We start from the raw sequence: 14,160 nt of genomic DNA on the forward strand, positions 1-14,160 counted from the left end.
AAAAGTTTAAGGAGCTCGTAGTATTTATTAACGAATTTCTAATGAGACGGTTCTTAAACACTCATTTCTAGCAAGCTGTATTTCTAAACGGCAAGTTGCCCTTTTGCTTATCACAAATCTGCACCAAATTTCTATATTAAATTAGATCAAAGGCTTTCAAACTCAATGTGAACATTCTATGGGATAGTTTTATAGATGCCTTTTTAAAAGGCAGATTTGTTTATTTGAGTCCTCACTTTCCAGTTTCACTGTGATAATACTAGGGATTAGAACACTTCAAAGCATTGAAAAAAATCTGCATATATTTACTTTCTTTCTTATACAAGTAATTTTTAGCTAACCACCAATGGAACTGTAACTATTTTTAACCCTGAAGGGGCTCCCTCATGCCGCCTAGTGTGCCTGAGCCCTTTCTCTTTGTGTGATCAGTCAGCCATGAGTTGTTTTACAAGCAGCATATCGCCTCACCCCTTTCCCTTACAAAAAGATGAAAGGATGAAGGAGACCATCGTATTTCTGAGTAAAAGATGCATTCCAGAACTGCTTCCCTTTAGGGCACACACAAGACAATTCAGGCTGAAGGTCATCTACCCACACTGTGAAGTAAAAACCCAAAGGGCTTCAGAGTCAGAAGTGCTTCTGTGCTGAGTCACTGCTGTTTTCTTGAAGTAGAGAGAAAGCTCCAACATGGATGCCATGTACAGAAGACACTGCTCCACAGAAGAGCGAAGGCTGTACAGTCTCAATGAGATGCTGGTTTTCGGTGCTGAAATTAAATATGTCTAATAACATCAATCAGAAAGACTACAGTAAGCGTTTAAACAAACACAGCAGTCTGTGTAAAAACACTAGTATCATTTACTCTTTTTGTAACTGTAAACTGGCAGGAGAGGTTTGTCTTAGGACAAACCAGGTGAGAATTTTGTAAAGAAGTTATTAAGTATTTGTAAGTCCAGTAGGTATTAAGGCGCCAAAAACAACATGGCACCCAAAAATAAAAATACAACAACAACAACAAAAATCTGAACTCTGAGCAGAGAATGAAACACCACAAAAAATTTTAGAAGTAGCTCTGCAGTGGCTCTCCCAGGATAACTTCCAGTTGCTGAATAGTCTTTTGGCACTGATGCTCTACTTCTTCACATTCATCTAAAAAAAACATTAAACATCAGAGTCAGTTAATCCTATGGCCTCAGTTATCATTAGCCTGATTCTTAATGTCTCGCATTCTCGGGCAATCCTCCAGCCAAAAGAGTGACTGAAGACACAAGGAAGCAGATGTCTCTTCTCCACTGCTCCTCCTGCCGTGTTTCTTTCATACAAGCTTAGATTGGAAGCTGGGTAAGACAGAACAATGGTAGGTAAGCCAAAAGTCAAAATCCCTAGGATGCCACTCCTTCAGTCGCTCACAGCACCTCTCCGGGGGGTAAGAATCAAAGGGGAATGTGCATGTGTGTCTGAGATGGGCATAATATGAAAGCAGTGGCCCCCACTCTCTCTCGGTAATAACTTCCACTGTTCTTTCCTGGGCCTCGTGGCGTTACAAGGCCTTGAGAAAGTTATGTTCCGGAACTACGCAAACTGGCTGTTTAGACCACAGCTCTCTGTCACACCCACTAGCTTTGTGACCTTGACCCAGTAACGGAACCTTTCAGGCCTCTAGGCTCTTCCTTTGTACAACAGGGAGGGTTAACTGGAAGTTCTGGATGGATGCTGGTCACTGTTAAAAGCACACCCCATCACATCCTTAATGGCACTAGACATTTCGATACAACCACCCCACATCTGCGGACCAGAATACTCCATCATGTAAATGTATGAGGTTGGCTTCCTAATGTGCTCCCTCTACCCCAATCAAAACAGGAACTCGAACCTGCTGGTACTGGAGACCAGGAGCAGGGCAGGAGACTAGATCACTTGCTAATCACATTATATCCAAATCTATATTATCAATGGGCAAATTTTCACAGAATTTTACTGTAATGATTTCGCAATAGTTTAATAGTTTGGGAATTACCTTCCATCAATTCTGCTAAGAAAGGAATGGATTCTGGTAGCAAGACAATATAATTCTCCTTTAGTTTTTCAGCCAGTGCTAACACAGTAATCAAAGCAGCAAATCGAACCTGAAAGGGATAAGAGTAATGAGTAAAAAGTAGTTCTGTTGTATTTATTGTCTTTGATCTGTATTGATGAGACAAGCTGTAACTTTTTAAACTAAATAGCTCATGTGTTCATTTCATTATGCTCATTCTACTTTCACCTTAGAATACCAGTTTATTTAACCATTTAGGACCTGTTTGTAATATGGGCAAAGTGTTTATAAATCAGTGTTTTCCAAACTGGTCCAGCACTGCAGACCTTTAATGTGAATGTATCCTTATAATCCCTGCACTTGGTAGGGCAAGGCTAGGGGGTTGCCTGAGCCCGGGGTTCAAGACCAGCCTGGGCAACTTGGCAAGACCTCCTCTCTACAATAAATCAGATAATTAGCTGGGCGTGGTGGCTCGTGCCTGAAGTTCCAGCTACTTGGAAGGCTGAGGTGGAAGGATTGCCTGAGCAGGTCGAGGCTGTGGTGGCCATGAGCGTGCCACTGCACTCCAGCCTGGGCAACAGAGTAAGACTCCAACTCAAAAAATAATATAGTAATAATAAAATAAAACACCACATGCAAATTCAAGAGTGTCACCAAATTTAGCTGCAGTGGAGCTCGCCAGGCTGCCCCAGATGGTGTTGACCTAGCAATAAAGCATTTCCGGCTGTCTCTCGTGGGACTCCCCACCAGTCCCTGACTGGTCATCACTATAGCTGTGGGAGGGGTCAGGGCACCTGCAGAGGTTATGATTTCATCTCAGCATGGAATAAAATACACACCGTGTCACAACAGCCTCATTTTGGAGCTTTAGTAAAGTTTGGGTGTTTCTCACATGCCTTGTGAATGACACAGAATGAAAGCAGTTGTTACGTATTATTAGCAATTTGCTATGCAGCAGAAGCCCTGCTAGTCCTCTTTCTAGTTGTGGATATTTTTAATTAAAGAACATTTGGATACTACAAAGTGAGTTATTAGAAAACCATTTATAACTACCTGTATTCAATCAAAATTTCCTTGACACTGTGACATTAAAATATTATAAAATAACTTTGATGTTGAAATTTGTGTAAGAACCTATGGTTTAAAATTTGGGGGGTTCATCAAAATAGCCTCATTGTTCTCATATCCTAATAAATAATCTGAACAAATAAACCCTATAATAAAATTCTGCTTTGGTGTGTTACATCCAGTGGGGTTCTGATGTCACTACTTTGAGAAATGGTGACTCACTGCTAAAAGTTTGAAAATTCTGACACTCAGGTATGGAATTTGAACTTCCACTCAACCCATATCATTGTATTTCTACCGCCACCACTTATTCAATAAGATCATAAACCTAATACATACAAAGGAGAGAATATGCTGCTTTAAGGCAAAAAACTACTCTGGGGACAAACGACACATTTGTATCTGAAGCACAATATTTCAACGGCACAAGGAATTACTTCCAGTCTTTGTTATTGAAGATTTAAGTATGTAAAAAGTATTTTAGTACTTGTATCTAACACCCCATCGAGGTCAGTGGGGGAGTGGAACTGCTATCTACGACAGCCTGTAAGTTAAAATCAAAATTTTCTCAGGCTCAATTTTCTGACTAAGACTAACACTGAAGACCAGAACCTGTAGTACTAGATGAGAAGTAGCAATGCTTTTCCCTTCTGGCTTACCGGGACCTATATCCACTACCCCTTGCAGGCTGTTCAGGTGACACAGTGAAAATACACAGCTTCAGTGCTCATCACCCACAGTTCCTAACCTTAGGCGAGGAGTCTCTCGTCTTGAGTAGAATCTGGTAGTTCAGTGGTTTCCAGAGAGAGTCGTCTGCCATGGCCACTGAAAACTGTGCAATGCATGGGATCAGGTGCTTCGTCACCCGTTCCTGGAACTTCTCTTCTCCTCCAAGCCTGTTTTCCAGCTATGAAGAGGAAGATAAGACTTTCAGCAACAGGTCTCAGTTTTACTTGTTGGAAAAAATACCCCACGTAGAAATAATATTTTACTATCTGTGATATCAGCAGGCTCAAAATCTAGGTGGTATTTTTTTTTCTGTACGACCACAGCTAATTTTTTCATTTCTCATAGAAATGATGTCTCCCTATGTTGCCTAGGCTAGTCTCAAACTCCTGGGCTCAAAGCAATCCTTTCATCTCGGCCACATCTGGGCAAAAACTAGGTACTATTCCAATACACCTTCCAGAGCAAATGTAATAATGCCTTCTGGAATCAAAAGGAATCTCATAGCACTTAGCTTAGCATCCTACGTTTCTCTTTAGCAGAATGCCTTGGAGCTTTTCCCTCTAGAAGCAGCCATGCTCTAAAACATTCTCAACAAAGCCCAGTTTTTAAAAAATTAATACATTAACCACGAAACCTTATATCCTGTCTTTGAGAAATTAAAAAAAAAAAAAAAACCCAAACTCTACACCGGAGATAAATCACATGCATAAAATATTAATTTTCAAATATAAATTTCATTAAAAAGACAAAAAAAAAAAACCTTTTAAAAATTCTAGAAAGCAGTCATTTGAGTAAATATAAAACCTGCAAAGACCGAACAGTGATGGCTTCCTCAGTAGCAAAAGATGATTCTGTTTGGTTACCTGATCCACCAGCGGCATCATCAAGGTTTCTGCTCTCTCTTTACTTACAAAATGCTGGGTATCAAAAAGGAAGATTTTATATAAACAGTTCAAAATGAACTGCAACAGCAAGCAGCACTTTTCAGGGTCATTTTCAGAGTCAAAAAATGCTTCATCTGTAAATGAGAGGAGTTAAATGAAAAAACCCAAAACACCTGAATTTCACAATGTAATCTCTAAGTCTAAATCATTATTAACATTATAATCAAAGGATTATTTCTAAAACAGGCAATCATAATCAGGATGAAAGTAGAACAAATAAATGGATGGTCTCTTGAAAAGTGATTCCTTCTTTTAGAGTTAAGATTCTAATGCTCAGTTTGGCAAATTACAGCTGTCCAGGTGGGTTGCTTAGTAGTACTGGAGAATAAACCAATCTTAATTTTTACATTTTGAAGTTACTTCCAGTAACTGACAGTAATGCTCATTTACTTTATTCCTCCTCCCAAGTAAGTCAACCTGTTAAGAACATTTTTTTCAGTATCTGGTAAAGAAGTAAAAATTCACCCTCGTTAGTCTAGAACTCAAGAACCTTCAAAATCTTGTCTCTGAGCTTAGGTTGTATCTTATTGTGCCTTGTGTAAGGCACACAGAGCAAGGATGACAGCTGAACTGATGCAAACTACCAACCTGTTTTGGAGATGTTCATTTGGTTCAAGGTGTCAGCAAAAGGCTTCACTAAGTGGCCAGCAAATAGAGTAAAAAGCCCTTTGAGTTTTTCAGCAATGCAACTGGCCAAGTTATAAAATGTCAACAATCTGTCCTTTGGTGCATCTTCTGCCTTAGCCCAATCAAACAGCTGAAAGGATAGCACATTATTAGTTTCTAATACACATCCTGGTACTTATATCTGAGCATAAGAAAGATGCAGAGGAAGAAAGCCTCACCTTGAAGAAGAGCGGTCGGAATGTGACCTCAGAAAGCTTTACAACCATAGCTACTAGGCAGTCAATGATACAATTTTCTGTTTTTCCAATTTCCTCCAGATCATTCTGAAAACAAGAGCCGATCTATTAGCCAAAGTATTGATATCTGACTCTAAATTATTTTGGCAAGTGCAACCATACACAGCTAGACTGTTCTCTGGCTCATAAATAGGTAAATAAGAACTTTAGGATTTGGGGGAGTAGAAATAAGCTTACCTTAGAGTGCTGTGCTCGGAAGTCCAGGGCCTCCAAAAAAAATGTGGTTAGCTGAGACTGATGGGAGGCGAGCTCTTCCTTCTTCAGCACCCCGATGTGCTCTTGCAGGATACTCATAAATGGACTCATGTGATGCTACCAATAACACCATAAAGAAACGTGCCTTTTAAACATTATTCCTGGAGTTCAGCAATGCATTTTCAAAGAAATTACATAATCACATTCTTCCAAGTGAAAATTTAAAAATTTCAGTACCACCTCTCCCTTACCCAAAGTCTAATACCCAACATGATCGAACCTTCCAGTTCTTTTCAATCTGCTTGTAAGTTTTGTTGATGGCAGGCAGTAAGACTCGTGGTGCAAGTGTGGTAGCCAGTGTCTTTTTAAGAGACACGAGACGGACATTACCCTGTGAGGCAGAGCCCATCTCACTAGTGATTTTCTCCAGATGGATCACCTATTGGAATAAAGAGAACAGTGGGCAAGGCCATTATGGATCCTCACTGACAACCACATACTTACAGAAGGGCTCAGGGACAACACAAAGTCAACTCAAAGGCCAGTGTTTGGGAAACGCTTAGCACATCTTAGCTACACACAGAATTCCTTGTACAGCCAACCCCACACATCTGTAGATGAAACTGGGCAGACGTCTCATTCCCAACTGACAAGGGTGCAAGTAGACGGAGGATGCAGAAGTATCCCCAGGACCCGGACGGAGGATTCTGTTAGAGGACAGGAGTACAGGGACCACAAGAAGAGCCCTCAGAGCACAGGCCCCTTCCTGTGGGAAGGTGGCTGTTAAGCCCTGGCTGTGGAGGACATGAACCCATTGAGCCATCTGCCTAATGGTAGTTAATACTCCTCATCTCGTGAATGGCAATTGATCCCCACAACAGGACAGTGATAACCCGAGGAACGAGGGGCTCGATGTTCTTGAGCAGATTTAATCTGAATGCCACTCGCCCCAATTGTGTTGACAAGCAGTGTAGGAACTCTGCTTTGCAAGGGTGCCTTAGGATTGAGAAACCTTTCACAATGGAAACGAATGGGGTATACCAGTTTCCACAAGAAATAATAAAAGGCAGCACTACCAGCCCAATTGCAAAGAGCCAACAGGGGAAAAAAGCAGTAAAATACATTTTGCGCAATTAAAATAGAAGAGTTTCACTAAAAAGCGACCCCCATGTCAATTTCATGATTAAGCCTGAGGGACAGTGTAAAAGAGGCACACATTTGATAAAAATAAGAGCATCTTTTCAGAAATAAGAACGCTTTCTGTCAAACAGAAACGAACTAAAGGAAAATAAAATGTGTCACTGCTTATTTCCCCTGCAGCCCCATTTAGTATGTCGGGCCATGGCTCACCTGGGCCAGAACACCTTCTAGGTAGGGGCTGAGGAAGTGTGGGAGAGTCTCTACAACCTTCTGCAGGGCAGCCAAGGCACTGAGCAGGTAGACCTCACTGGAGACCAGGTCACTGGTGTTCTTCAGGGTTGTCAGCAATGACGGCATCAGGCTAGAAAACAAAGATCAAGAGCTTTAGAGGAATGTTAAACAAAGACAGACTGCAGGATAAAGAGGGGGGCATTATGAAAAACCCACACAAACCGTGCCTTAATTAGCCTCCACCTGGCTAATCTTTGACTTATTGTAGAGAAAAGATCTCATTATGTTGCCCGGGCTGGTCTAGCTGCTTTGTCTTGGCCTCCCAACGTGGTCGGATTACAGGCGTGAGCCACCATGCCCAGCCATCTTTCAACTATTAAATACTTGTTATGTGACAGGCACGTTGCAAAAAGCCTTGCAAGCATTGTCCCTATAGAAATCCTACCACATAGGTACTATCACCTGTAACCTACAGTTACAAGTGAAGTAACCTACAGGTAGCATAGTGGGTAACTGGAGCAGCCAAGGATGGAGGATGGAGCCAGGAACACCTACCCCTCCAGTGCGGCAGTGTAAGGCTGCTCTGGCCTTGCCCAACAGGGGTGATCCTGTCTATCAAGGAGCATTACCCATACCCGCTGCTTTGCAATTATAGCGAGACAAAGGGAAGGAAGACTTAGGACAATTAGCATCACAAAACTGCACCTGAAGATACATGGGCACATTATGTTCCAGTCTGAAGAGCAATTTGCTAACAAATCTAACTTTATGTAACTTCTCAGAAGCAAAAAAAAAAAAAAAAATGTCACTGAGGTATTATTCTCAAGTCTGTGACAGACTGTGATGTCTGCTCCAAATCTCCAGCAGCATACCTGGGAAGCTGGGGGATGGCCATTGCTTCCAGGGTGGAGGTCACTTCTGCTATGCAAAGTAGGGCACTTCCCAAGACATTCTTCTCTTCCTTTCGATCCGGAACAATCAATTTCACTGCAGTGTTCAACACTGGGACAAAAGACTCTGGATTTTCTGCACCAAAATTCTTGCACAAAAGCTTTAGGGTATACAGAGCTGTCTGTCTATTTATTGCTTGTTCTTCTCCCTCTTTTTTCTTACGCTGCACAATGGCCAAAAGGTCTGGAACCAGTTTTAGGAAACGGTGAACCTGAAGAGGACAGTCAGAATCCCCAAACAATTAAATCTGGAAAAAATGCGAGTCCATTTTTCCATGGTCACGGTTTGAGACTGTCCAAATGGAAATCAGACATCTGCTTTATTTACTGCTCGGCACACGCATGTTCCTGCTGACCAGTTTTTAATATATACAAAGCACCCTCCTGGTCTGAAGTAAAAGGGGGTTAGAATTTTGCTAAAACGAAGGCAATTATGATCCATATTAAGTAAGAATTCCCGTTAGGTTGAAAATTCCATTCTAAGAGCTCTTCCAACAAATATATACTCCCATTAGAATTAACATCACATTTTTAAGCGCGCACACACACAATGGCATTATATTTAGATACTAACAACGTGCTTCAATTTTATTTTATTTTTTTGAGTTGGAGTCTCACTCTGTCACCCAGACTGGAGTGCAGTGGCCGCCCCCGGCCACCGCAGCTTCAACCTGCTGGGTTCCAGCGATCCTTCCACCTCAGCCTTCCGAGTAGCCGGAATTACAAGCATGCGCTACTATGCCTGGCTGATTTTTTGATTTATTGTAGAGACGAGGTCTCGCCAAGTTGCCCGGGCGGGTCTCGAACCTACAGGCTCAGGCAATCCACTCACCTCAGCCTCCCAAAGGCGCGGGATTACAGGCTGAGCCACCAAGCGCCGGCTGTTGCTTTAATTTTAAATTGTGCCATTAGAGAAAATTAAGGGAGTTAAATGTAGCTCTTTGATAAATTAAGGACAGTGAACACTAACTGTTATCTGGTCTTCACTTACAATTTTCTTACTCCAGGATGCGTTCTGCTGGAGCTTGTTGTTCAACAGATCCAATGCTTTCCGGCGCACAGATGGCAGGGGATGGCCCACCAGCCCTCTAATCACAGGGATGAATGTTTCTGTGGGCAGCAAGGCATTGACCTATAAAGAAGTTTAACATTTAACATGAAAAGAAAAAGAAAAGCAGATCAGCTCCAGTTAAGATAGACTGCTGTCCACCGCACCCTTCTGGGCACCAAGCATCTTCATACACATTTTCTTATTTCTTATAATAACCTTTCACGTAGGTAGTACTAACTACACATTACTAAACAAAATAAAAAATGTTAGCAGTTTCAAGGATGGAGCTAAATAATTTAGCTAGATTTGAAGAGTGATCCTAGTTTCAAGGCCAGTGATATACATCTATTATATTTAATATTTTTATTTTATTCCACTTGAATAAAGTAGAACATTCTATATTACATGACTGAATATTTAAAACATTTAAGGCACAACTTCTTGTAAGTGATAGGGAAACAAAATTTTTCTGGACAAATTTATTTCATGAAGAGCTTCTTCTCCAAGAAAAATCTGAGCTTTATTATAAGATGTTGCTAAGTTTATTCTTAAAGTAAAACTTCAAGTAATTTCACAATGAACAACAACAACAACAAAAAAAACCCAGTAAGAAATCACAATAATTATGGGGAGAAATGAACCCTACCTTATCTAACATGTCGTAAGCTTTGCTAAGGAGTGCTCGCCAAAACTTCACAGTTAGTTTGTCTGCATTTTTTTCCACGGACTGTGCTACAGCATTAATATATCCGAGAACTGTTTCTAGCAACCTAAAACACAGAGACTCACTCAACAAACAGTCGCTGAAGGCACTTAAAGAATTCACTCGTATCTATCCCATGCTAAATGTTTCAAGTAGAAAGACCAATTACATAATTTTGTACAAAATTATTTCAAAAACTACGTGGAAAGAAAAGGAGGGATTGTCCAAGCCAGGTGAGGTGGGAACCAAAGGGAGGCCCAAACTTTACCTATACGATGACTACTTGTATACCTGAATCTGAATTGCACCCCACATCTTTAAAATTATTTTAAAAACAACAACAAAAAGAGGGATTGTCACCATAGAGAAATAACACTGGCCGGGCTTGGTGGCTCAGCTTGTAATCCCAGCACTTTGGGAGGCCGAGGTGAGTGGACTGCCTTAGCCCGCAGGTTTGAGACCAGTCCAGGTAACTTGGTGAGACCTTGTCTCTACGATGAAGAAAAAAAAATTAGCGGGGCATGGTAGCACGTGACTGTAGTTCTGGCTACTTGGAAGGCTGAGGATCGCTGGAGCCCAATAGGTCAACCCTGGGGTGGCCGTAAGTGTGCTACTGTACTCCAGCCTGGGAGATGGAGTGAGACTCTAACTCAAAAAAAAAAAAAAAAAAAAAAAAGAAAAGGAAAGAAAGATCACCAATAAGTAAACAGGTACCTCTTCGAGGATAGTCCTGACTAAGGCTTTGTTGGTGCTGAACATTACTAGGTGATGGAGAAGACTACAAACTTCAAATAACCTGTAATTAGAAAAGTACACAACAAAAATTCCAACACAACTATCACTGGAGCTCTCCAGACTGCTGCCAGCCTGAGGAGGGAACTTGAGGGGAGAGCAGAGACAGAATTCAACACTGCAGAGCAGAGGAGGGGAGTGAAGGGCATAGATAAAAATCATCCCTCAAGGTGAAAAATCTTACGCACAGCTTAAAGCCAGGCCCAGGAATGAGCTTGGCTGCTCAGAATACTAGCAGAGGGCAGGCATTATTATTATTATTTTTTGAGTTGGAGTCTTACTCTGTCACCCAGGCTGGAGTGCAGTGGTACACTCACAGCCACCCCAGCGTCGATTCGCTGGGCTCTGGCGATCCTTCCTCCTCAGCCTTCCAAGTTGCTGGAACTATAGGTGTGTGCTACCAACCCGGCTAATTTTTGACTGTAGAGACGAGGTTTCGCCAAGTTGCCTGGGCTGGTCTCAAACTCCCAGGCTCAGGCAATCCATTCACCTCGGCATCCCAAAGTGCTGGGATTATAGGGTGAGTCACTGAGTCCGGCCAGGGCAGGCACTTTCAAGTGGACAGGGCAGGCCTTGCTTCTGGGAAGGAGGTATACAGCCAGGCCATGGTAGTTAAGGGCAAGAATTTCTGTACCCAAATACATACAATCCACTGAATAAAGTAAGAATTCATGAGCCCATGCAGACTAAAAAGACACTAAACCGACATGCTAACTAAATATAACACACAATCCTGAAAGGATCGTGACCCAGAAAAGAAAAAGTGTGATATAAAGGACACTGTTGTGATAATTTGGGGGACTGGAACATGAACAGTAAATTATTGCATCAATTGTCACTTTTCTGAGTCTGTTAAATGTACTGTGGTTCTATAAGAATATTTCATTCTTAGAGGCATATGTAGTGTATACAACTTGCTTTTAAATGGTTCAGAGAAAAACATGTAAGTAGAAAATGTTTCTTTCATCCATCAAATTCATTTAAACATGAATTACGGTACAGCAAGAGACACTACAGCACAAAGTCGTTTACATCTAACTCTCGTGCCCCACCAGCCCCTTAAAAACAAACACCACACCATATGTTTTTAATAAATGGTAACTGCAGTTCCATTTTCAAGCTGTATTTTTAAGTTGAAGGTTTTCGGTAATTGGTTTTATATTACATTTTCTCCATATCTAGTTTTTGTTGTTGTTTTTCCATTTTTATTTGTATTAATTTTTTTATTTTAAATATGTGGGTTACAATTCAGGGTTATGTAAATAAATGTTCATTATACAGGTACCCTTGTTGTCTCCATATCTAGTTTAAAGACGTATGTCATTTCCTCATCACCAAGTATTGTTTTCCCCGAAATGTTTAAACCAAGCATCTGATAACCAGGTATCTTTGTTGTTGTCTCGGTCACTTTTATTTTGCTGAGGAATATGAAACTACTTTGAAGGTCAATCCAAGTTCAAGTCCACACCAGAGTTATAACAGTTGGGTATTTGTTCTTGCTTGCTTCATAGGAAGCATGATAAAGCAAATGTGGCAAAAAGTATTAACAACTGGCAAACCTAGTTGTAAAGGGTATTTAAGAGTTTTGTGTACTAGTCTTCTAGTTTTTCTAAGTTTGAAATAATTTCCTAACAAAAAGTAAAAAAAGAAAAGTAAACATACCTCTCTTCAAGGCCTTTTAAAACCTGAGGACCACCACTTTCAACTACCTAATTTTTAAAGAAGACATCATTAGGACAGTATGGAAATGGACAAAAATCATTTGAAGTTGGTTTCATGAAACACAGACTATTCACCCAAATCTCCCACACCAATTGTTTTCTGACATTATAATTTAATTAGGTTCAGATCATTCTCATTATACAAAAGTAACTCTTTTTCTCTTAATTTATTTTAATTACATTCTATTGGTAGTATCTGTAAAGTACTACAAAGATTCAGAAAAACATAGTAATCAACAACTCAGTTACCCACCACCTAATACTATGCAATGCGATCTTGTTAGTGCATACAGCATTTGTTAAGAAGTTAAACATTACAGATACAGTTGGAATCTCCATATACTACTCCCTGTCCTATCCTCCCACGATCCCAGGTCCCACAAAGACAACACCATCCTGAGTTTGCTATTAAATGTTTTCAAACAGTGCATATCATTGGACAACATGTTTTTCTGGTAACATGTATTTCTGAAATCTATGCATGGTGATTTACAATGTTCTAGTTCATTCATTTTAACTACATGTGATAGTCCTCTAAGATACAACTTATTTATCCATTTGCTTCTGTTTATGTCCACTTTTTGTCCCTTTTACCAATAATGTTAAAGAACAGTTTTATGTCTCTTGAGCATCTAGGCAAGTTTTTACTGAACCAGAACTTTAAACAAATTATTGTATCCTCTGGTCACAATAACATTCTTGATTTTCTTCGAAAAGTTTTAAGTGTTGCTCTCACACTGAAGCTTTTACTCTACCGAAACTGTCTTTTGTATCTGGTGTGAGATCAGACTCTTCTTCAGATGGAAAACAAATTGTGCCAGGGCCAATACTTGGCCACCTCTTTCCCCACTTCTTTGCAGAGCCACCTGCCATTGCCACCCTTCTTACCCACGCCTTAGTGTGTTTCTGGGCTTCCTGTTCAGTTACATAGATTCATCTAATTACCCTTCCACCACCTCTGTCCTCGGCCTCTTGCATTGCAGTACCAACTCGTATTACTTTTTAAAAAGATGTAATTGAAGAAGTGCATTCAACTTCTAGATTAACCTGGGAAGAACTGACGTCTTTAAACAGTGAGTCTTCCTCGGCAGGAACACAGTGCTTCTTTCCATTTCTCCCAGTCTTCCTGTGAATCCTTTAACGTCTTGGAAATTCGACCACAATATTCTCGCACATGCTTCTGTTAGGCTTATTCTCAGTACCTTATAAGTTTATGCTTTTATTGTATATGGAACCTTTTTTCTAGTCGATTTTCTAATTACACCGATAGTAATATATGATGGTGTATAAGACCATAATTAGTTCAGCCAGCTTGCTTGATGCAGATCACTACACTGATCTCTAGGCAGTGTCTACAGTGATTTCAATCAAGTAAGCTTGCTGAACTAATTATTCATTCTAACTATTTGTTGATTCTCCTTTTCCCTGATTCTCATACTTCAATTCTTTCTGAACAGAAACAATGACAGAAGGTATTCTTGCTCCTGACTCAGCAGCCATACCATTAATGTTTCATATGAGGTATGCTACAAACAAACTTCTGATAGATACCTTTAAAAGGCCAAAGTAAGCTGGGCTCGGTGGCTCAGCCTGTAATCCTGTGCCTTTGGGAGGCTGAGGTGAGTGGATTGCTTGAGCCCACAGGTTCGAGCGAGACCTCATCTCTGCAATATATCAA

General features: G+C 40.6%; 1 protein-coding gene across 1 annotated transcript in view; it reads right to left on the reverse strand.

Annotated features, from left to right (window-relative positions):
• Positions 1-14,160, reverse strand: part of HEATR1 (HEAT repeat containing 1) — a 58,662-nt gene continuing 44,502 nt past the window's right edge. Inside the window, exons 32-44 of the mRNA XM_008059088.2 lie at positions 12,424-12,470; positions 9,913-10,036; positions 9,207-9,347; positions 8,138-8,427; positions 7,245-7,395; positions 6,175-6,333; positions 5,877-6,011; positions 5,622-5,726; positions 5,365-5,533; positions 4,696-4,850; positions 3,852-4,010; positions 2,018-2,126; positions 1-1,149 (exon numbers count right to left, since the gene is read on the reverse strand). Of these exons, the coding sequence (XP_008057279.1) occupies positions 1,061-1,149; positions 2,018-2,126; positions 3,852-4,010; positions 4,696-4,850; positions 5,365-5,533; positions 5,622-5,726; positions 5,877-6,011; positions 6,175-6,333; positions 7,245-7,395; positions 8,138-8,427; positions 9,207-9,347; positions 9,913-10,036; positions 12,424-12,470 (1,833 nt within the window). The 3' untranslated portion in view covers positions 1-1,060. The remainder of the gene's footprint in view (positions 1,150-2,017; positions 2,127-3,851; positions 4,011-4,695; positions 4,851-5,364; positions 5,534-5,621; positions 5,727-5,876; positions 6,012-6,174; positions 6,334-7,244; positions 7,396-8,137; positions 8,428-9,206; positions 9,348-9,912; positions 10,037-12,423; positions 12,471-14,160) is intronic.

The sequence above is a fragment of the Carlito syrichta genome, unplaced genomic scaffold, assembly GCF_000164805.1.
Source record: "Carlito syrichta isolate Samal-C Ts95f unplaced genomic scaffold, Tarsius_syrichta-2.0.1 Scaffold303709, whole genome shotgun sequence".
NCBI classification, from domain to species: Eukaryota; Metazoa; Chordata; class Mammalia; order Primates; family Tarsiidae; genus Carlito; species Carlito syrichta.